We start from the raw sequence: 25,036 nt of genomic DNA on the forward strand, positions 1-25,036 counted from the left end.
GAGAATTGAGAACACATGAGTTCATGAATTCTGGAATGAAATGGATGATGAGGTGACGTATTTATAAAGAATTTGATAAATTAGCCGTTAGAACAAAAAAGTAGCCAATAGAAATAAAAAAGAACCGTTAAAATAGAGTTGTTGCTCAAAATAGCCGTAGGAAAAATGAGAATATAGCCGTTTTTTTCGACTCGGGCCGTGCCGAATGCTGTGCTGGCGGGGTAAAATGTCGTGCCGCCTGGGACTCGTGCCATTTTCCCAATTATGTTCATGGCACGGCCCACGGCCCAACCTTTGGTTTTTCGTGCCGTGCTGGGCTACAAGTAGGCTCATGTCGTGCCTGTGCCACTCGCGGGCCAACTTGGCCCATGCCTTAATAATAATTACTGTCTAAGCTTTGACGTTAAAGTACATTTGTGCCTTTATAAATGAGTCACTTTGTAATAATAACTCAGTTATAATAATTTACTGTATAAGAATAACATTTTTGTGACTAGTGAGGAGTTATCACTTGGTCACACTTCCAACTCTATCCTTTCAGACAGTTGTCCACGTCAACATTTTCTCGCGCCGGAGTTTTGGAGCGCCACGGCATTCACTCTAGTCCACAAATTTCTCAATTTTTTCTGGGTAAATAATATTTTTCCTTCAATTTCCACATATTTATTCTTAATTTGCTTTGAATTTTATATAATTTGTTTATTTTTAGATATATATAACCTGAAAGAAATGAGCGTTGTTTTGAATTTACTTTTCATAAATTTCAGGAAATTATGAAATTGAAAGAAGAACTGGAGCTGAATTACTGTAATTTTGATTTGTAATTGTGTATTTTCATGATGGGTTTTGAATTTAATTCCTGAATTATTGTTAAAAATGCAAACTTTAAGTGTTTGGCCTTTGAGAGGGGAATTATTGGAAGTTCCCCAGCTTGAATTTCAACTGGGTTTTACTTCTTTTGGGCGTATAAGAAGTAGAATTATTAGAAGAAAAAATTTGGGTAGAATTGATTCAATTGTTCATCTGAGGAGATCTTCTAGGCACAGTAGGTCAGATTTTGATGATATAGGTGTTAGGGTTTTCTTTAAGTGTGATAAAATTAAACTGTTTCTTTCGGGTGAATCGAGAAGTTTATCCGGGTTGTGCTTTCCGGTGGGGTGGGCTTTAGAGGAGCAAGCCATTGGCAATAGTGTTATTAATGAGGATTTGGAGGAAATTGATGAATTGAAGGAAACGCGGTTAGAAAAAGATGATGGTGAGTTGTGTTTGAGTAAGAGTATAGGAAGTGGTGATGATGTTGGAGGAGAAATTAGAGACGGAGGAGAAGTAGAGGAAGAGGAAATGGATAGACGAGTTGATGTGCGTGGGCTTGCACAATGTTTGTTGCAGGCACAATCAGTAGAGGATGTGGAAGAGATCATGAAAGATGAAGATAAAGTGCCTCTTCAGGTTTTTTCTTCCATTATAAGTGGTTTTGGCCGGGAAAAGAGACTTGAACCTGCAATGGCTGTTGTTGATTGGCTTAAAATGAAGTGTGAAGAGGGTGAAGATGCTTATTGTCCTAACCTTTACATATATAATAGCCTGCTTAGTGTTGTTAAACAGTCTGGAGAGCTTGATAAAGTTGACATGGTGTTGAGTGAGATGGATGAAGTTGGCATTTCTCGGAATGTCGTGACTTATAATACTTTGATGGGCATATATTTGGAAGAAGGGCGAACAGCTGAGGCACTAAATCTCTTTGAGGATATTAAATGCAAGGGACTATCTCCGTCTCCTCCTTCATTTTCTACAGCCTTGTTAGCTTATCGAAGAATGGAAGATGGGATTGGTGCATTAAACTTTTTTATTGCTCTGAGAGAGAAGTATATGAGTGGAGAGCTCAAGATAGATGGTCATATTGACTGGCATTATGAGTATCTTAAGCTTAAGAACTTCACCAGTCGCATATGCTACCAAATCATGCGGCGATGGCTTGTTAAGGATGGAAATTTTACCACAAATGTCTTGAAATTACTTATAGAAATGGACAAGGCTGCACTTCCACCAACACGTGAAGAGTATGAGCGACTTATTTGGGCTTGTACACGTGAAGAGCATTATACAGTTGCCAAAGAGCTATATAATAGAATAAGGGAAAATCACTCTGATATAAGTTTATCAGTATGCAATCATATCATCTGGTTGATGGGCAAAGCTAAGAAATGGTGGGCTGCTTTGGAAATTTATGAGGATATGTTAGATAAGGGGCCGAAACCAAATAATATGGCATATGAGCTGATTGTATCTCACTTTAATGTCTTGCTTAGTGCTGCTAGGAAGAGAGGAATCTGGAGATGGGGGTTAAAGTTGCTGGACAAGATGGAAGCCAAAGGTTTGAAACCAAGAAGTAGGGAATGGAATGCTGTTCTTATAGCTTGTTCTAAGGCTTCGGAAGCTACTGCAGCTGTCGAAATATTCAAGAGAATGATAGAGAGAGGTGAAAAGCCAACTGTAATTTCATATGGAGCATTACTTAGTGCTCTCGAAAAAGGAAAATTATATGACGAGGCTGTACGGGTGTGGGAGCATATGCGTAAAATTGGCGTTGAACCCAACTTATATGCTTACACAATTATGGCTTCAGTCTATGTTGGACTTGGAAAATTTAATCTTGTTGACTATATCATTCAAGAAATGGTCTCAATAGGTATCAACCCAACCGTTGTTACTTTCAATGCAATTATTAGTGTATGTACAAAGAATGGTCTGGTTGGTGCTGCTTACGAGTGGTTTCAACGCATGAGAAGTATGAGCATTGACCCAAATGAGATCACATATGATACGTTGATCGAGGCTCTTGCAAATGATGGTAAGCCTAGGTTAGCGTATGACTTATATTTGAGTGCGTTAAATGAGGATCTGAAGCCCTCTTCAAAGGCGTATGATGCCATATTACAATCCTCAAGAACACTTGGTGCTACTATCGATATAAGTGCTCTAGGACCTAGGCCTCCGGAGAAGAAGAAAAAGGTGCCAACCAAAAAGAACCAGTCAGAGTCCGGTACAGTGATTGATCTTCATAGCCAGAGTAATTCATTTGTTAGAGAGGAGACTCATGCACAAGAAGCAGCATAATACCTGTAAAGTAACTAAATTAGTGCACTTCTTTACTACATGTATATCAAATTGTGCATTCTCTGATAAACATACTGAAGGAGTTTCCTTCTCTCGTATATTCTGTGTCACATGACTTTTTTTGCCAAGTAATGGAAAATTGTATATGTTGGAAAAACTTCTGATGTGAATTTTTTTTCATATCCATGTTTCTAATTAATGCCTTTAGGTATTTAACTTATATCATATACTTGTACTATTTGTGTATCTCTTACTGCTGTGCATATACTGGATCTTCTTGCTAATACTTAGTTTATGAATTGCTTAATTGATTCTGTAGTACAATCACTACGGTGTTGAGCTTATATTATGCATAATTGTTGTGATGTGTTTCTGAATTTGACATGTTTCTAGGCTATCCACTCTTGTGATAGAATTATATCATGCATTTTCTGCAAAATTTAACGTGTATTTTGAACAAGAGGGATTCTTAATTTCTCTTGATGATAGTTTGAACAGCCCTTTAGATGCAGAGAGTGTTGGACATTGTTTGTTAAACGCTTATCCTCTTGTACTGAAATTGAGCTTTGGGTCTGTGCTACAGTCCTCTATGTCAATAGATGACAACTACACCAGCTCTGAACTTGGGTGAAAATTGTGCCTACAGGTATCAGGTAGCTAATTTAGCTACGTTGTGGACGATTCTACAGTAGTTGAGCCCAGCCAACCGGGTTAGGTGAACTTTTGCTTGACAATGGATGTGCGCTTGTAGATCAGCCCACATTGGCTGGTCGAACCCAGACACAGGCTGGGTTGAGGCTGCACCAGATTCACCAGCCATATATTAGTGATAGCCAAGGTGTTTATTAGCTCATCTTCATAGAGCACCAATTCGGCTTATCGTTAATAATGCAACTATAGACGGAGTAGTTATGGTTGTTTGATATAAAAGGGGTGGAAAGGTAGAATGAACCAATGAGGGAACATCATCATGAATCATGATTCATGTGAAAACGTTCTACCAATTTGATCTTTGAATGGGCTCCATCTTTTGTCTCCTTTATGCCTAGTCAATGATCTTCAAATCTGCAAATTGGTCACCCAAATTTTCCATATTTAATTATATATATGGAGGCCTCTATCACCGACATCAAGAAACAGATACATAGGAGGGAAAATTTCCCAAAGTAAGTCTCTAAGGGAAACAATTTCTCAAAGTAGACGCGTGGCAAAACTATTTACCAAACTAAGGCTGGCGTTTTTACCCTGGGCATTTATTTTTTTTAATTTTCAGTCAAGGCAAAAACGCCATCCAGGGTGGCTTTTTTTACCCTGACTGAATTATTTTTTTAAAAATTAGCCAAGGTAAAAACGCCACCATGGTTGGCGTTTTACTCTCAGCCATAAGCGCCAGCCTGGTTGACGTTTTTATCTGCAACACTCAGCCTGGCCTGCACACAAACACAGCAACAGCAGCAACAACAACAACAACAACAACAACAACAACAACAACAACAACAACAACAACCACAACAACAACAATAGCAACAGCAACAACCACAACAACAGCTACAACCACAACAACAACCACAACAATAGCAACCACAACAATAACTGCAACAACCACAACAATAACAACATCAGCAACAACAACAACAACAGCAACAACCAGTACAATGAAAAGAATGAATGCGTATGTTGAAGTTGATAATGTACCTAAAATCAATTAAAAAGGTCAGTAAAATTGATAATATTTGTTTGGATACAATGTACTAGAGAATCTGATTACAACAAACTAACAAAAGAAGTTCTAAGATCCTGATTCACCTATTCTATGTAATTGTTGTTTATCAACTCGCGGTCTCCTACGACGATAGTACTGAGATACCGTTGTGAAAGGATCTGGGGAAGAAGTCTGGGAGGAGTCTGTTGGCTGGAAGATGGTCCTTCCTGTGATGAGTATGGTGCAGACATGGGTATGGCGATATCCTCCTAACCGTCAAAAAACTTCGGGGACGCTGTAGGGGACGTGTGAGTCTGTCCCCTACTACTGTCGCCAACCTCACGGTGTGAACGGCAGTGTGATTGGTCCCGATCCTGGATAAGATGGCCATGACCATGTCTCTGTAAGCTACTCACAGTCATTGCCTGAATTTCTTCCAACTGCGGTATGGTGGGATATGATATGCTCAAGACTTCCAGTGCATCATGTATAGCAAGCATATCAAACGCCTGCATTAAATTAGTCAACAATCAATCAATTTAATAAGAAATTATAAATTGGAAAAAAAAATGACACCAAAAACTCACATATCCATTGATGTCTTCAAAAGCTGGCTGGTAATGCGTTGAGGGTGGGGTGTAGTTAGGGTTGATGACACGCCGGGTAATGTTCCTGTACCATACCATGTATGGATCGTGATACTCCATCAAGCCTTGGAAAGGCGCACCATCCGCGACGTGCTGCAACCGCTGGTCTCACATGTCAATGAAAGGGGCATGCTAAACTGCCCAGTTCACGTCCCCCTTTCCTCGTCGGTCTGTCCTGTGCAACTCCCTCTTGCATTTAAGATGAAGGACATTCTCATTCGACGTCACCGTGGTGTAGAACTGATTCCGTTCTATGGAATACAATTTCACCATTTCCTACAACACTTTCTTACTGTCGAAAATCATGCCCTTCTCAAATTCTCCCCCGACAACAAACGAAGTCTGGCTCCCCGAATCAGCCCAATACATGTCCACCTCATAGTTCTCGTTTATTTGAGTGAACCAAGGCATTGAAGTTCTAGCAACAACATCATGAACAGACAAATCGTTGTTTATAACATCTTCCTCATCTCCGCCTTCACCCTCGTCGTTTGTATCATCATACATATCAAGAACAGACAATTCGTTGTTTACAACAGGTTCAGCATTCACCAAAGTTTGAAACGGTGTTTCTTGAACATGTTCTTGCGTAGGAGAGTAACTTTGCCACTACATCGGTGATGAAATGTCATTGTTTGAGGTAGATGGACCAGGTTGCTGCAACATTGACACCGACCCCCCTTCATGTACAGGTGAAGTAAAATGTGAACTTAATGGAATGTCAAATTGATCGTCGTGTAACATTCTACTGAAAGATCCCATTCCATATTCAGATGACGGAATGTTGTATGAGGGCATTTGTAACGAGCTTGCATTGTATGAGGGAAGAAGTGTAGGTTGTTGCTCTGTCAAGCGAATAGTCTGTTGAGTACACATAGGCACTATTTCCACATACAAATCAATGGGAAGAGGCCTCATTGCAACGACACCCCTCAAAACCTCTAAATGGTCGTCATTCAAAACAGGTAAGATTTGAATCCCACTGATACTTTCAAACCTCATTTTAATGTTCAGTTCAACACTCGTTGGGTTTGAACAAGTTATAGTATAAACTTTTTTCAACAAATCATTGTAAGTCATACAAGGTTTCAATGCCAACGGTTCCATTTTTCCTCCTCTATACTCGACGTTCGATCCGACACACAAAATTTCACCCCCACAACGGCATAACAAAACAATCAATTGTGAAGCCATATTCTACATAACAATCGGAACACATATTAGATGACACATATAAAGAACACAACTAAAACCACAATGATTCTATTAAATCTTCAAGCTAAGCGTATGTACAACGTAGTGTTCAACAACGTACTTATTTACATACTTCATCAACAATGTAGTATACATACATTTAAATGTACCTAACAAATTTTGTGTGCAACAGTGCAAAGATAAAAATTGTCATAAAATTAGTGTATTCAGTTTTTGTCATTACAGTCATAGTGCTCAGACAAATACAAAAGCAACCAATAACACTTAAGAAAGCAATATCAAATCAAATGGGCTAATACATGAATAGAAACCACAACAAATTGTAAATTACAACAATATTGTACATACATTGTAAATTTCAAATATAAATTCCCAAAAAACATGATAAACAAGTAAAATAGTTAAACTAAATACATACCTCAATTACGATCAAATTTCTGAGTAAAAGTGTTTAACAACGAAGAAGGGATAATTTTTAGTGAGTATGATGAAGATCTAAGCAAGGGGAAGTATTGAATTTGCTGTAAATATGGAGGATTGGCCAACCAAGAAGTCGCGGGTTAGGGTTTGCGAAATTGGGGGTTTTTGTGTTTTGAAGAACAACTGAAAAATAGAGGTTATGTGGGGATTTTTACCCGATACAAAAACGCCAACCTCGGTGGCGTTTTTAGTAATGGTAAAACGCCAACCATGGTGGCGTTTTTACCTTGGCTAATTTTTTAAAAAATAATTCAGTCAGGGTAAAAACGTCACCCTGGATGACGTTTTTGCCTTGACTGAAATTTAAAAAAAATAAACGTCCAGGGTAAAAACGCCAGCCTAGTTGGCGTTTTTTCCTGGAAGCTTAGTTTGGTAAATAGTTTTGCCACGCATCTACTTTGGGAAATTGTTTCCCTTATAGACTCACTTTGGCAAATTTTCCACATAGGAGATTATAACAATCTACCTAATGTATTGTAAATATTTAGCGTTCCTTATATATTGCCTTTAGGACTATATTTAACATTTTCAGGATTTCCAAATTTTTGACGAGTTAGAGATAATTTTGTATCTGCATGTAACAATGTTGAAATGGATATACACGAATACTGAAAGAGTAGGATTAACATTAATGCTGATGATAATTACCTTTTTGACTTTGTAATCAAAAGTATACTTAGCAGTTAGCATGTTTGGATAGAAAGTTTAAAGTTGGTGAAATCATAAAAGTGATCCAATTTTGTTTTAAAGAAAAGTGATTCGTTTTGCTCCAAAAGAAAAAGTGATCCGTTGCCCCTTCCTCAAAAAGGAAAATATTTCCTAAAAAAAAAGAAAAAGATTAATCCATAAACCCTTTACAATACGGTCATACGGAGTAGCCATAGTAGTATACTCCATGTCTCCATCTTAAAATAACTGACACTTTTTTTTTTTTTTCCTTATTTATTTTTTTAATACTTATACAATGCACAAATTTTACTAAATAATGTAACAAATTATAAAAAAAGAATAACTTTGTACTCCCTCCGTCCCACAATATAGTTCTTATTTGCATTTTTTCATGGTATTTAAGAAATAGGAGGAGAAAGTAGAAGAAATACATTAATAAAAGTAAAAAGTACAATTATAGACAAAAGGTTGAAAAAAGTACAATACATGTGCAAAATTCAAGGATTATCTAGAAAGTACAATGAATAAAGTTAAAAAAAATGAGGGTATAATGGTTTTTACATACTATCCAAAAATAGAAACAAGAATAACATTTTAGGTCTCCAAAATAGAAAAATAGGAACTATATTATGGGACGGAGGGAGTAATTTTTTTGTTTCAAACATTACAAGGTTATTTAAACAATTATATACTAACAAAGAATTTCATTTATAAACTAAATAAAATTATTTATCGGATTTGTTTTCAAATCAGATCTTCAAATGCTTTTGTTCATAAAACTCTTTAATACACCTGGTTCACATTAATCTATCGTGAACCGCTAATATTAAGATCACTACGTTTAAATGTTACTATTTTATAAGAAATTAAAGGCGTTATATTAATAAATAAAATCAATATATAAAAATACAAGTCATTTTGTTAAAATTAAAGGTTGTTGTTATATATCAACATGTTTTCCGTACGGCTGACAACACCGTGTGGCTGCTTGTAAAAAAATGGAGTAACTGTTATAACACTAACAGAGTAACCTCTGTTATACTGACATATACAGTAACCTTTTATTATATTTATTGAGTAACTAACCCTTAAATGACAAAGTAACCCTTACAACATTGATAGAGTAACCCTAGTATAAGTGACCCCTTTTTAACCCTACAGAGTAACCCTTATAACATTACTCAGGTAATTACATGGTGGCTGCCCAGTGTGGCAAGCCACATATAAAAGTTAGTGATATTATAAAGATCTTAAGTTATTTATATATTTTATAATGAGGGTTTTAGTATATTGTTCAATATGAATAATAAAGGTCATTAACTCACTACTCCCTCCGTTATTTTTAAATGCATCACTTAGTGATGCGCAGAGTTTTAGTAAAGTAATATAATATTGTGAGTCGTCGGTGAATAATTTAATATTATAAAAAAAGTAAGATGAGACCATAAAAGCGAAAGTATGTGAAGAAAGAGAGTAGATATTAATGATAAAAAAAATAGAATAAAGTTATAAATATATAAGTGAAGCATTTAAAAAAACACTCATATAAGAAAAGTGATGCATTTTAAAAACCGATGTAGTATATTAAAACTAGGGTCACTAATCATCATATGCAACATAACTTCGGCTGCCCCGTGTGGACCCCGAATCCTCAATTATATTGTGGCTCAGGTCCACGCAAGTTTTAATAAGTGAAACGCTAAACATCGCCCGCAATTTACCATATAAAGCCCACAAATATGATATGGTTTGACCATTATGCCCTTTTTCTAAAATTGAAATAATCTCGGTGTAAAAAATGTGGAGCCGTACTGGCTCGCCGGGGGAGACCGGAGGGCAGGCCGGAGATGCGGGGGACGCCGGAGGTACGTCGTCGTCGACGGAAAACGAGGTAAGTCACCGTTAAAATTCACGGTTTACCGTCGGAGTGGCTCCGGCGCCTAGGGTGGACGCCCAAACCGTAGCCTGGACGTCCAAGCCAGACGCCAGAACCACCAGAGTGGCGTCCAGCCCAGACGCCCAGACCACCAGACTGGCGTCCTGGGCAGACGCCACTCCACTGGGTGAGGCGGCCCTGCCAGGCGCCAGTCCAGTGGTTGTGGCAGCCCTGGCAGACGCCACCTTTAATAATTAATTTTTCTTTTTTCTTTTTTGATTTTGTTGTTGTTTTTTATTTAATTTTTTTGTAAAAAAAAAAATTGAAAATGATTTTTTAAAAAAATTCGAAATGGGTTTTTTTTAAATTAAATTTGAAAATTCGAAATAGGTTTTTTTTAAATTAAATTTGAAAATTCGAAATGGTATATTTTTAAATTTAGTTTGAAAATTCGAATTGGGTTTTTATAAAAATTAAGTTTGATTATATATAATTATGTTTTTTTTTGTGTTAATTCTGTGTAAATATAGAAATTAAATGTATTATCCGTTAAATGTATTTATTGTAATATATAATTGATGCAGGAATATGGTGGAGACGGAAATGATTACAGTGGGATATTTGGACATGATGGTCCATTCGAAGAAGCTCAACAGGCGATTGATTGGGCAAAACAGGTTGCAATTGCAGCTGGATTTTGCTTGGTAGTAGTAACTCATAAATCTCAACGGGATGGTAGAATGGATCGCATTTTGAGATGTGACCGTTATCGCAAAAGAGAAGAAAGAGATTTTCGTACAGCCACTCGGTTTGATACAAAGCGGAAAAGTTGTGGGTGTGAGTTCAGAGTAAAGGTTCGACAACTACGGAGTCGTGACGGTTGGGAAGTGATTGGTTACTCTAAATGGGGGTATCACAACCATGAGATGATAGTATATGAAGAGGGTCATCGACAACTGAGCGGCTTAAGTCCTGCTGCGAAACTAGTTGTGAAAGAAATGAGTGATGCTCAAGTGAAACCTGCTAAAATATTAGCATCTGTGTTAGAGAAATTTCCAGAAGACCATCCAAACCGAAGACACATCTACAACGTCAGACAGCAACTCAGGTTTGAACGGTCAGAGGGAAGGAACCCTATACAGCAGCTGCTACACCAGGCACAATCACGTGGTTACCGGTTCTGGTTTGATTCTGATGAAGATACAGTGGAGGTGACTCATCTTTTCCTTGTGCATCCTGATTGTGCTGATATGATCAAGTCTTGGCCATTTGTGATTTTGATCGACTCAACGTACAAGACAAACAAGTACAAGTTCCCACTGGTTGAGATGGTTGGGGTGGCTCCAACGAACCAGAACTTTCTGATTGGTCATGCAATCATCAGGGATGAGACGGCTCCAAGTTATTATTGGGTGTTGGAGAAGCTGAGAAACTACATCGGGCCTAATGTTCATCCAGCAGCCATCGTCAACGACTGTGAGGGAGGTCTCTTTGCCCCCATAGCAGAGCTGTTTCCCGAATCGAACCACTTATTGTGCACATGGCACATCAACAACTGCGTGAAAGTGAAAGCCTACAACCTTTTCAAGAAGAATTTGGAAATGGCAGAGAGATTGGTGAATGGTAAGTGGCGGAAGATCCTACAGGCTACCACAGAGGAAGCGTATGAGCGAGCATTGGCTAACTTCAGGGATTCGTACCAGTGGTGTCCGGCACTGGTGGACTTTGTGATGCATCAATGGGTCCCTCACAGGGAAAAGTTTGTCAAATATTGGACAAACCAGGTACTTCATTTTGGGAACACTACAACATGTAGAGTTGATAGCGCTCATAGGCGGTGGCACATAATCATCATCGCTGTGGTCGAGATCTGCGATCAACCTCGGGTGCGAATACCGGTTGAACCATTCCATGTAGTAATGGTCACACATGGGAGTAACCCCAGAGGGCGGCCGCTGCAACTCCGCAGTCCATAAGCGGGCCACCATCGGAAACTGGTCCCACGTCCCGGTCATGATATCCGGCCATTGCACGACGTAGTCCCTCGACGATGCAGGTCGGACCGCCTTCATCGGGCATGCCGGGGGAGGAAGGACAACTTGGACAAATCCAAGCTGGCGAAGACAACGCTGGGGCATGTACACCTCGACGATCTCACGATACTGAATGAGTCCCGTGTACAGGGTCCTGGGTACCCTAACACTAGGGTTCGGGCCGAAAGGCATCCAGTTCACCTGTACAATAACAACATATAAAATTTAATAACATGAATATAATATGTGCAAATAATAAAATGTAAACTCTATAAATAAACGTTACCTCTAAGGGGGACAGCCTGTCCAGCAATAACCGTATCGATCGGAGGCGGTCAACGGACTTCTTCTCCGAGCGCGGACTCCACGCACAAGCACGCGGCATCCCCTCATCAATAGGAACTGGGTCACGATGTGGTCGCAATGCAGGAAAGTACTCGTATATCCAGGTCTGCAATAGAGTCAGACACCCAGTGATACCTGCCGTGTCAGCCCGACTCGCAAATCCTAGTTGGCGATACAAATACGCCAACGTAGCCGATCCCTAGGAAAACTGGCCTACACTGTCGGGGTCACACGCCTCTACTATGTCGCGTGGCCTGAGCTTGTTTCCACCGCTCTTATCCGGAAACAAGGTACATCCGAGGAGTAGAAAAACATAAGCACTCAGCTGTGCGTCGGGCGTCCTACGTGCACTGGGGTACAAACACCGCTGCAACACGGATGCGATCTTCACACCTCCGTGTTCCCAAACACCTAGCGCCTCGGTGTACAGTGCAGCCCTGTCCACCGCCAACAACTCCGCCAGCGAATCAGCCTGATCCGCATCAGCCACAGCACAAAGTCGTTTACCCTCAACACGAATCCCCAGAATGGCCTCGACGTCATGTAACATGATCGTCATCTCACCGAACGGAAGGTGGAAAGAGTTTGTATCCGGCTGCCATCGCTCAATGAAAGCCGTGATCAGCGTACTGTCAATCTTATCGTGCATGGTGGCAGGAACGTGATTCACCCCAGTGCCCTCCAGTCGCTCGAACATCTCGCTCTCCGCCGGCCAGGCCTCAGCCCATGTACGCAAAAAGCTACAAGTCTTTTCCCGGGTATGACATTTCAACAACCCCGTAACTGAAGGCCTCTCCCGGTCCTCCCAAATACGGGTAGCTATGTGTCCTAGAAAGCTAGGAATCACACTCCCGTCAACAGGCCCACCGGGCACCTCACTCCTAACAACCCAAGAATCATTACCGGCCCTCGACCGTTTCCTGCTTGCCCCAGATACAGTGGACGCAGATGATGTGCCAGATCTACTAACAAACCTACCACCCCTACCCTTACGCACCTCCACCATATGCGTCTCGTACATGTCATCAACCCTCTGACTGAATGAACCGTAATCATCATACGGTCCACTGCCATCGTCCACATCCTCATCCTCATCTGCGCCCTTCTCCTGCTCCTCCTCCTGGTCACCCTCCTCAGCATCATCATCGTCATCGTCATCCTCATCCCGACGGTGGATCTGTTCTCTACGAGCTGAGGCCAAAATACCACGGGATCTGACATGTCTATGCCCCGACCTCTCCACTGAATAACTTCTACTAAGAAGCTCTATATTCTTCCCCGCACCATGACGACCCAGTGAATTCTACACAAAATTTTAAAATATATAAACATACAAAAATTTATACGATAAATAATCATCATCGCAAATCAAATAAACTAAAAACATACAAATAATTGTAAACAAAATATAAACGTAGAAAAAATACAACGAAATTGAAAAAATTTATAAAAATAAACAACAAAATATAAAAACAATTCAAAAATATATTACACAAAAAAAAAAAAAAATTAAAAACAATTTTTAAAAAAAATTTAAAAAAAAAAATGACGGCGGTGGGGCGCCCTGGCTGGACGCCCAGCCAGCGGTGGTGGCGCCAGCTGCAGACGCCGCCACCAGTTGGCTGGCGCCTGGGCTGGACGCCACACCACGGCTGCGGCGCCTTGAATAAACGCCACGACCGTGGCTGTGGCGTCCAGCCCAGGCGCCAGCCAACTGGTGGCGGCGTCTGCAGCTGGCGCCACCACCGCTGGCTGGGCGTCCAGCCAGGGCGCCCCACCGCCGTCACGACGGTTTTTCTCTTTTTTTTAAAAAAAAAAAAATGTACCTTTCCTCCTTGGGACATCCTTCCCTCCGCCGCCGCCGCCAATTCCTTGCCTTGCCACCTCGACATTGCCGTTATTTGAAATTTTTTTTTTTAGAGAGGTTGAAAGAAGATGAGCAATGAGAGTGTGAGTGATGAGAGTGTGAGTGTTTTTTTTTTTAAGGTCAAGGGCAATTTTGGCAAACCAAGTGAATTTTGTGGGCTTTATGTAGTAATTTGTGGGCGATGTTTAACAAATCCCTTTAATAAAGGTCATTAAATTGTGTTAAAATTATAATCAATATGTTTAATATAATGTCACATGGTATGTGTAGATCTCAATTTCATAATAACCTGATCCACAGAGTTTTTTCTCATTTACTCAATCTTAAGTTTATGACCCTAAGTCAAACTTAAGTGGACAGTAAATACGTATATCCAATCATTAATTGAGTTTAATCAATCAATTATATACAGAGGAATAGATTTGGCCATAAGTCAAACTCGATTGTAATCTATACATAAAACGTACTACGTACAATCATACATTTATTGGTTTAATGTTTTTGTTTATTAGTTTTATGAGTCTTGAGTTTTTTGTACTTATGGGATACTTACATAACTACAAGTCTACAATATAATAATCATATTTGGTTGAAAACTTTACATAATGAAGTATTATTCTATTATGTTTATGACTCGTTATTTTACAAGGCGGTGAAAAAAAAAATTTGTTTGCTGATTGAAATAATTTTTTTAATCACTTAAACTATACTGTACTATTAATGATGAATTTTTTTTTTAGTAAAAGAATTTTGGTTTAAATTACATTTTAACATGATTTTTATAATATAATTATAAAATATTAAAAAAAATTGTATTGAAAGATTGAATTTAAATTATATACTACCTCCGTTAATGATTATCTGCAACATATACTAAAAATGGGTGCTAACTATTATTTGCAACAAAGTGTTTTCTTTCCTATTTTAGTAACTTTTTTCTGTCAAAATGACAAAAATAACCTCAATTAAAAATTATTAACTACACATAATTACAAATCATTATAACTCTAATCTAAATTAATTATGTATGTCTTCCCACCCTGATAATCAGATTCATCTCAATTCATCTCCCCAATTATCTTTCTCTCTCCTCCTTCATCTCTCATTTCCTTTTCTTCATCTCTCGTCAAATTCCAAACCTTTGTTAAAGGAGGTTCCAGATCTGATTGTTCGTCGGTGGTTTGCTTGTATTTGTGGTTGGATTTGGTGGTTTGTGGGTGGGTTAGCAGGTTTGTGGGGGTGCATCGTGGGTGAGTTTGCTGGGTTCGTGGTTGGGTTTGCAGGGTTCGTGGGGGTTGGTTTTGGTGGTAGTCGAAAGCTTTCGGTGGTTCGTGGTTGGATTTGGTGGTTTGTGGGTAGGTTTGAAGGGTTCGTCGGTGGTTCGTGGTTGGATTTAGTGGTATGTGGGTGGGTTTGAAGGGTTGGTTTTGGTGGTACTCGAAGGATTTGGTGGTTTGTGGGTGGGTTTGAAGGGTTCGTCGGTGGTTTTGCTGGGTTCGTCGTTGGATTCCGGTGGTTTTGGTGGTGGTTTTGGGTTGTGGGTTTCAGTGGCTTTGGTGGTTCCCGGGTTTTGGTGGTGGTTAGTTGTGGGTGTCGGTGGTTTTGGTGATTCTGGGTTTGGGGTTTGCTGGGTTCGTGGTTGGGTTTTGGTGATAAAAATTTGAACGGTTAAGTGTTTCTATCTCGTGACCAGTTAAAATATCTTTTATATATGTGGCAAAAATAGATAAAAAGTTGATATTTGTTGTTTCAATATTAGGATAAATTATTGTTTGGGCCTAGTCCATGTCCTAAGCCGAATGCACCTGAAATGATGAAACTACCCCTCCATGATCCAGCTTATCATTAATCATCACAAAGCACGAATTTATCCCTGATGTGTCTACTAAAGTACAGCTCTGCCACCTAAAAAGTACATCTACTGTATAAATAGCTCTCAAATGATTAATGAGGAAAACTTTTTCTAATCTCTCTCCTTCTCTCTCTACTTTATCTCTCTAGAAAGTACTCTCTCTCTACTTTCTCTCTCTTAAAAGTGCGATTTGTTAACTTAAGCATTGGAGGGGCTTTCTCGGGTCACACCCCTGGCAGCTCAGCTAACCTTCTCTTTCTTGTAAGTCGAGCCCTCAAACGTCAAGGCGGAGCCCTCAGACATACCCTTGCAAGGCGGAGCTCAAGGACTTTTGGACAATTGGACTTAAACTTTAGGACATCTTGATATACCCGAAATAACCTAACACGCTTAGGAGAAGTCTGTTTCTAGAAACACTTACCATTATTATATAATACGATCTATTTTTCACAATTTCATTGATTCATTAAAACTGAATTCTATCTGTAAAACTTATTTAACTAAAGGGAATAATACCTGGTGTTAATTAATCACCATGCATAATTGATTCTCCCTTTACGTGAAAAAAACTCCTTACATGCATGCAATGCTGCCAATTCATAATGTATTGGATCATTTAAATGTGAGCAAATTGCAAATTGCAAATTGCAAACGTAGAGATCAGATCAAATTTATACATTAATTTAGGCGCAAGAATAGGCTGAAAAGTAAGAGCCATTACATACTTTATATGTTTTGATTGCCTGATATCGTAAACTGGTTGAAATGTGACTCAAAAAGGGTTTTGTCCAGCTTGCTAATTAATTGTATTATTATGCCAAAATTTTCCAAAGTTTACTCTTGGATCCTTAAATTTCTGGTGCCACATGCTTTATGTTTTGTTATATTTATATGTATAAATGAAATGTTTCCTGTCGCCATTTTTATTTAATAAATAAAATATGATAATAATCCTCGATAATATTTAAAATATATAGGATGTAAGCTTGCTAATGCACTTTATATATCGATTATGGGCTACTATATACTACCTCGGTATCTTCATTCTTATGTAATTGTTATACTACCTCTGTTAACAGTTATTTGCAACGATTTGACATAAAGTAGAGAGGAAAAATGTCTCATCATTGCAAATAACTGTTAACGGAGGTAGTATATCCTTTAGGTCTGGCCCTGAGGGTAGGCCAGGGTAATTATGGCTAGACCCTTAGATTTATGGCTAGACCCTATGGTAGGGAACTATCCCTACACCCCCACAAAACACAGCGTACCATTACTCCCCACAAAGGCCACAATACACCCTACTATCCTAAGTAAAAAAAAACTGTCAGTAAACTCCCTTACCCCACACACACAAAAAAAAAAAAAAAAAAAAAACTTTCATTTCATCTCAATCTCTTTTCATTTTCTCTCTCCATTTTCTCTCGCATCTAAAGCTCTAAAACTTCAACAATGGCAGATTTCATAGACGAAATCAAACAATTGAAGCAAATTTCACCAAAGAAAAAAAAAACAAGCGGAAATCAAAAGAGTAAGTATTAATGTTCATGTTTATAGCAAAAAAAAATAAATAGATATAAATACAAACCCTAATTTTTTGAGAATTTGTTTGTGATTGTGTTCCGAGAAACAAATTGATACTTCAATCACTGGAAATGTATCAATGTAAGTGTTTATGTTAATTATTGATCAATTTCAAAGCGACTATTTAATTTCGAATAATTAGTAATATTTTTTTTTGAGGCAAATAATTAGTAATATTAACATATACTTGTTTCAATTTAATTTTCGGTTCGGAAAAATCTATTTCAGAGAAGAAAAACAATGATTCTTCAGAAATGTAAATATATATTTACTCGAACTTTTAAAATTTACAAATATTTCTACAAAAAAATTATTTATAAATAAATATATAATGTAAAAACAGTGATGATGAAACACCTCTACATAAAATTAGAAAAAGAAAAAAAAAAGTGAGAAAAAATGTCCTATTGTAGATCCAACACTTTTAAAAGATATACAAGCATCGAGTGTTGCAGTTGAAAAAATAATATCTCGAATGTATAGGTAAATTGAACAATTACAAAGCACTATACGTTCATTTCCATATAATGAAATTATTCACGTGTTTACCTATAATTACATGTTAATATGTATTCATTAACATATTCTAATTTGATTTTTTTTAAATATGTGCTAATGATTAGTATAAAATATTATGAATGCATACAAAACTTGAAATACCATTCATTTAAATGTTAATTAATAGTTTATATATCTGCTTTTGCATTTATTAATGTGTTCATGATTTTAAAATATAATGAACATTTCTACACACATATATGAACATTTATAAAATGCATAACAAACAAAGCTGGATTGTAATTTTTATACTTCCTCCGTTCTTTTTTTATTGCACCATAAGTTGGATTGTAATATATGAACATTTATTAGTATAAAGTGTTTCACGCTTGTCAATGCATTACTTTGGCTATTAATATCTTTAATTATACTTTTGTGAAAATTATAAAAAAATTGATATTTGAAAAGTAGATTTCAAGACGAATGTAACTAGATCCCACATGACTATGTTTTTCCTAAAGGATAAATCACAAAAGATGGTCAAAGAAGATAAAGTGAATAGTGTAAAAGTTTTTATGGTGCAATAAAAGAAAAACGGAGGAAGTACCATTTTAAGTGAAAAGAAGATAGTATACCTACGTACAACTCAAGATACACATTTTTTTTTAACAAACTCAAGACACACATTCATACATAATTAAAAAAGTATGTTCAAATATAGATAACTAAATGTTCATAAATATAACGCTTAGTTATACTTATACATTCTTATCATAAAATAAATGAAGTATATATAAAACATCAATTCAACTTTGAAATTTCTTAAAAAGCTGGGCAAAAAGAGAACAATAAATCGAAAATCTAGGTTTGTGCCTTTAAAGCTAACATTTTAAGTAAAATTTAATAAACAAGTTATAGTATTTAGTGTTCAATTTTGTAGCACATAATGTTCAATTATATAACACTTAATGTACTGTTTATTTTAATAACAATTCATTTTCATTAACATGTAGGCTAAATCACAAGGTTGGGGATGCAAATTGCAATACACTGCTCAACTAATGCTACTGAAGAAAAACCATGAGTCTAAGAATAATAGAATAGCATCAAGAAGATTTGCAAAGGCATAATATAATATGTTCACTTATGGATAGATATATGTCCATAGCTGGTTGATAAAACTTATACTTCGTAGATATTATTTGTTAACAGAATTACTCTATGTGATTAACTATTTAATTTTATACGTTTAAAGTTTGATACGGAGTAGATATTATTTGTTTATAGAATAATTCTTACAATTTTATATGAAAATTGCGGATTTTATGTAAAGTATTATGTTAATCAATTTTGATCATTCACAAAAGCTAAATGATTCTTTACAAAAACTTAATGATCATTTTTAAAAACTAAATGCTCAATTACAAATACTAAAATATTCACTTATAGAAGATTTTAAAAAAAATTAATATTCAATAAGAAGAATAGTACTTAATAACAAGGCAAAAGCTAATGAGCGCCCCCGGGGCGTTAGATAAGAGAATTAAAGTGCAAATATTAGAGTAAAATTAACATTAATTGCACCGAACGACGCATGATTTTGTCATGAATTCCTAACTTAATACTATTTCAACCAATATAATTTAACCTTATCTAACGCCCCGGGGCGCTCGTTAGCAAGATCCTAATAACAAAAGGTTAAAGATATTCTTATAAATATTAGAGCCATTTGAGCATTTATAGGAATTTTTACATTTTTGGAAGATAATGGGAGGAAGTTGAGCACTCGATCTTTTGAACACTAGTAGCAACTTGATTATTTGCTTGACCATATAATTGGAATTTGAACACATTTCATAAACTTCATCAGCAGTTTTAAATTGTTTCGTTCCCCACTAACTCAGACTTACTTGCTTCTTTAAAAATAATAATATCCTTTTTTCCCACTGCAATAATGTAATATGTAATAAATTACATTAGCAATAATGTTCAATTATAATGATGCATTTGGTCAATTACAGTTGAATTACCAAATGTAAAACATAAATGATCATCTATCGTCATATAACTGAACATTATTTCTGAAACTACAAAATAGTGATAATCATTAAAAAAAGTCACATGTACAACATATAATTCCATAAACACAAGTATATATATAAATGAACATTTATAATTACATAAATGAACATTATTACAACATAACAAATATAAAATATATTCACTAGTTAAAATGTATATGAGCATTTATAAAACAATGAAAATAATTGAAATTCACATGTACAACATAAGTATTCAAATACAACTACAATAAACATATACAAGTATTTTAATACATAAAAATACATTAAATATAAATGAACATTTACTGTTACAGAAGTGATCATTATTTTAACTAAGATTATTTTTTTACGACGCACAAAACTGGTAAAAATAATCGAATAGCAAAATTAAAACAACAATATATACTCATACGAAACGCACAAAACTGGAATAAACAACAATAAAAAATACAAAAAAAAAAAAAAAACCCGAATTAGATGAACAATACAAACTAAATTATTAATCAACTAATAACAACAATAACAAAACCAAAGCATTATCAAAATTAAAGTCAATACAACAAAAACTATGAAATCAGATCATTATAATCATCCAATTACAATTGTAAAACAAAACATTATCAAAACAATTGACTAATTATCATTAAAAGTAAGAATTACTTATATTGATCTCCATGAAAGAAGAGAGAGAAAATTGAAAAACAATAAATCAAAAAAAAAACCAGGAGAGAGAAAATGAAATTGGTGAAAAAGAGGAGAGAGAAAATGAAATTGGTGAAAGAAATGAGAGAGAAAATGAAGTCTATAAAAATGTTTATATACAGTACTTATTTGAATGGAAGGTAAAGAAGGGAAGGGAAAAAAATTATGCAAAAGTAACTGCTTGATAAAACGACGTAGTATAGAAAGGGGTGTAGAGAAAGCTACATACACTAGAGTCTAGTTAAAAATTTGTATAGGCCAGGGGTGCGACGGCCTAGGGCCCATCGGTTGAAGGGGCCCAAAAAACCTCTCCATCCTCCAGCGTTTAAGGGCTATTTAAAAAGAGCATATAATTCTTATAATTTAATATCCAAGAATATTATCATGCATTTTACTAGTTTGCTTTCAATATTTTTTTATTAATTTCCAAAATTAACTAGTACAACTAAGAAGATTTAAAGCTGATAACAAATTCCAATGCAAAAATAAAACCAATAAACCCAGTTGCACTCCTATCAAAACTATTACTGGTACAATTTAAGAATTAGAATTTGAACGGCTGCTGCCATTTCATATCATAATTTCTCAACAAGTTTGATATAGTCACTCCTTTTTTTTTTTTTTTTTTTTTTTTTTTTATCATATATTGATTTTAATTTACGTAGTACAATGTTTGATGGTGATATTAGGTTGTGGTTGCTTAGTAAAGAAACCATGTTTGAAACTTGTTAAGGTTAATTGGTTATTAGATTATGTATTTTTCTCCTCTTTTATCATGGATTTTGCTTATATAAGATAATATCACCTAAAAACATTTATTTGAAAATGAATAGATGAGAAGAGTTTATACAACAATAAACATGACCTATATGTTAATAATATAACAAATTAATAATAATGTTGATCAATTATACGCAAATGAAAAAATAATAAAAATATACTTCATAGTTTAACTATTTTTTTTACAAGGGGTCCTTATCCAATATTTTGCCTAGGGCCCGTAAAATCACAGGACCGGCACTGATATCCTTATTTAGTCATGTTTGTCAATATACAATATCAAATATTTATATCATTAATTATGTAAGTAAGCAAAAATTATAATATATGCATTGAGACATCTCTAACCCGAGCGTACTTTACTATATATATTTTTTCCTTAAGTATTAACCACAAATAATGATCAAAGTGAATAATGTAACTAGTGACGAAAAAGAAAATATAGGCACTTAACAGGCTAATTCTAACAACAAAAAAGGAACCGATGGATGTAGTTTTAGTCATATCCACCTATGAATACAACTAACCTAACCACTACTCCACTAATTAATGCCACTTAAAGAACATGACTTTCCCATTTTGACTAACATTTATACGATAAATTAAACCATCCAAATAAATAAATAACCTAATAATAAAATGCATGGTGATCCTGCATGTTAGCAATCTAGCATTGCAATAAAGTGAACTTTTGTTACCATATTGCAATTTCTATAATGTAAAGTTTAGATCCTTTTCATTATCCATTAGAAAATCCAATTATCCCTTGTCTATACTTAGTATTTAAAAACTCGATCAAATTAAGAAAAGACACCTATTCTCATCCTATTACACTTCCTTCTCTTTTTTCCAACCCAATGTGTCACATGTCATCTTAGATTTTCATTTTTTTTACACAAACTATTGGGTGCGGCAGTCCGCACCCAATAGTTCGTGCGGCAGCTCTTTCCCTTACATTCATTTCAATTCTCAAAGAAAATTGGAATTTTGGGGCTTTCAATTCATAAAACAAAGATCATTATGCTTAAATCAGGAAACCAAATCGAAGATGATGATGGACGGTGGACGAAGATGACGATGGACGATTTGCGATTTCAGTTCGCTTGGGCTGCGATTTTAGGTGGTGTGATTTTGGTTGGAGGTGGTGTTTTGGCTGCGGTTTTGGTTGGAGGCCAGGTGGTGCGATTTTGGTTGGAGGTAGTGCGATTGGGGAGCAGCAGTGGTGGTTTGATTGTGAACTATGATGGTGGCTGATTGTGAACGCTGATGGTGGTAAGGAGCAGCAGTGGTGGTTTGATGGTGGCTATTGGCCATGGCTGCGGCAGGAAGGAGAGAGAGTGTGGTGGTGGTCGTGTTGGTGGTGGGTGGGGGCTAGCTGCTTTGGTGCGGTTGTGTTGGCTAGAGTTGTGGGTGAGTGTGTAGGTGTGAGCAGGGGCTGTGATGGGCGTAGGTGTGAGCAGGGGCTGTGATGGGCGTAGGTGTGAGCAGGGGCTGTGATGTGCATAGGTTGGAGCTGTTTTGGTTGTGATGTGTGGTGGGGCTGCTAATGGTGGGAGGTGGTTTGGGTTGCAATTGTAGTTGGTGGTCAGGATGGTTTTGGGTGTCCATTTTCATTGAAAAAGAGAGAAAGAAAGAAAGAAAGGAAAAGGGGGAAAGATGAGAGAAAAGGAAATGAATATATATTTTTATGTTGTTAGTCATATTAGCCAAAAAATAACGCATACCGGCCATTAAAATGAATATTTCAGCCAATTGATATCTCATATCAGTCAACATTAGGGACATATCAGACATTAATAAAAACGTATCAGTCAACACAAGGAACATATTAACCAACAAATGAAACATATCAGCCAACAAAATGAACATATCATCCAACAAAAGATACATATCAGCCAATAGAAGGAACATATCAACCAACAGAAGGAACATATCATCCAACAAATGAAGCATATCACCCAAAAAAAGGATGAAATCAACAAACAAAAACAACAGGTAAGCCAACAAAATAAACACATCAAGCAACAAAATGAAAACATATAAACCAACAATTAAAATATACATATCAGCCAACAAAGTAAAGATATCAGCCAACTAAAGAAACATATCAGTCAACTGATGTCAGCCAACACAAAAAACATATCAGCCAACAAATGAAACACATCAGCCAACAAATAAAACATATCAGCCATGCCGCACGCATAATTTGCGTGTAGCACTTCGCACCCAATACCTTCTCTTTTTTTATTACACTTTTTCTTAACTCTTTTATTAAACACTTCATCTTCATCTCCCCTCTTCAATTCAACCTTTTCCTATTCTTTCTTAATTTTAGTCCCTCCACCTTCTTTTTTCAAAGCTCATTTTTGAATTTAAGTCCAAAAAATTAATTTCTATAATCATGTTTCAGTTACACATTACACCCATAATGATTTATTGGTATTTTCGCCCTCATCTCTCAATGTAATTTTCTATGATCAACTCGTGCATTGTACGGGCCAAAAGACTAGTTAATTCTTAATTACATTATCATCCGTGTTAACAGTATGCCTAATTGCCTATCTACATATTTCATGGAGATGTCCTTTAATTTGGAAGTAGAGAAACCATAAATGGTGAAAACTAATTTTTTAGTAAGAAATACAAACTTATGCCAATCAACTACATGAACGGACTAGATTGATCCGTTAAATATAAAGAGTCGAGATTAAAAACAACTACAATGACTACATTTTTTTTTAATTTTGAAGCCATTGAACAGTATCCCATTGAAATTATATCCAAACGCAATGATAGATGTTAAGAATCTTTATAACCTGAGTTAAAGTTAAGGGTTTCGAGGGTGGGGGAAGGGAAGTTGGGTGTTTTCGGTGGTCAGGGGGAGTTTTAAGGGTTTTTCAAGGGGAGGGGGTTACGGTCATTAGGGGTAAGGGGGAAGGGACAGAAGGGTCGGGGCGGCGCCGGTGCCGGGGGGAAGGGGGAAGGGGGGTCTGGGCATGGCCGGCGCCGAGGGGAAAGGGGGTCTGGGCATGGCCGGCGTCGAGGGGGAAGGGGTCAGGCTAGGCGTGGGTGGCAGAGGATGGCTAGCTGGGTGATTTTTTTTCTTATTTATATATTTCAATGAACATGTGACACGTGTCATTTAAAAGGAAAAAAACTTACCCATTCATTAGGTAAAATTGGTCATTTGACGTGTAAGAGGCAAACTGATGTCAAAGGTAGTATTATTATAAAATAATCAAAAGTTGGGATTATTCTGAGTGAAATCGGCCAAAATTGGAATTATTAAGGTGAATTTTTCCTATAAAGTATTCACGGTCAAATTAAACCAAATAAAGCCATAATTGAAGCTTGTAAGAAGGTATATTTTCATTTATTTTCTTTATTAATCTTTAAAAGGTTTTGGATTGAGTGTTTAATGGGTGATTTCTGCCTTGCTTTTGAGTATTTTCTTCGAGTTTTTTTTCATATGGATAGAATAAGGTTTTTTATTATATTTTTATAACCCCTAAGTCACTAACCCCCTTGACCCATAGTGACCAAGCCCATTGACCCACAAACCCAACTCAACCCACCTGCGACCCACAAAACCCACGTATCCAACTT

General features: G+C 36.6%; 1 protein-coding gene across 1 annotated transcript; it reads left to right on the forward strand.

Annotated features, from left to right (window-relative positions):
* The first annotated feature begins 489 nt into the window (after positions 1 to 489).
* On the forward strand, positions 490 to 3,342 carry LOC110706063 (pentatricopeptide repeat-containing protein At3g46610-like). The gene is made up of 2 exons (XM_021883973.1): positions 490 to 630; positions 768 to 3,342. The coding sequence occupies exon 2, from the start codon at positions 877 to 879 to the stop codon at positions 3,115 to 3,117; it is 2,241 nt and encodes a 746-aa protein (XP_021739665.1). The 5' UTR covers positions 490 to 630; positions 768 to 876; the 3' UTR covers positions 3,118 to 3,342.
* The last annotated feature ends 21,694 nt before the right edge of the window (positions 3,343 to 25,036 follow it).

Source organism: Chenopodium quinoa, unplaced genomic scaffold (genome assembly GCF_001683475.1).
Source record: "Chenopodium quinoa cultivar QQ74 unplaced genomic scaffold, ASM168347v1, whole genome shotgun sequence".
Classification (NCBI taxonomy): Eukaryota; Viridiplantae; Streptophyta; class Magnoliopsida; order Caryophyllales; family Amaranthaceae; genus Chenopodium; species Chenopodium quinoa.

What these genes read in the sequence shown, in the direction of transcription:
- LOC110706063 (XM_021883973.1), top strand. Translation starts at nt 877, where the DNA reads ATGCAAACTTTAAGTGTTTGGCCTTTGAGAGGGGAATTATTGGAAGTT.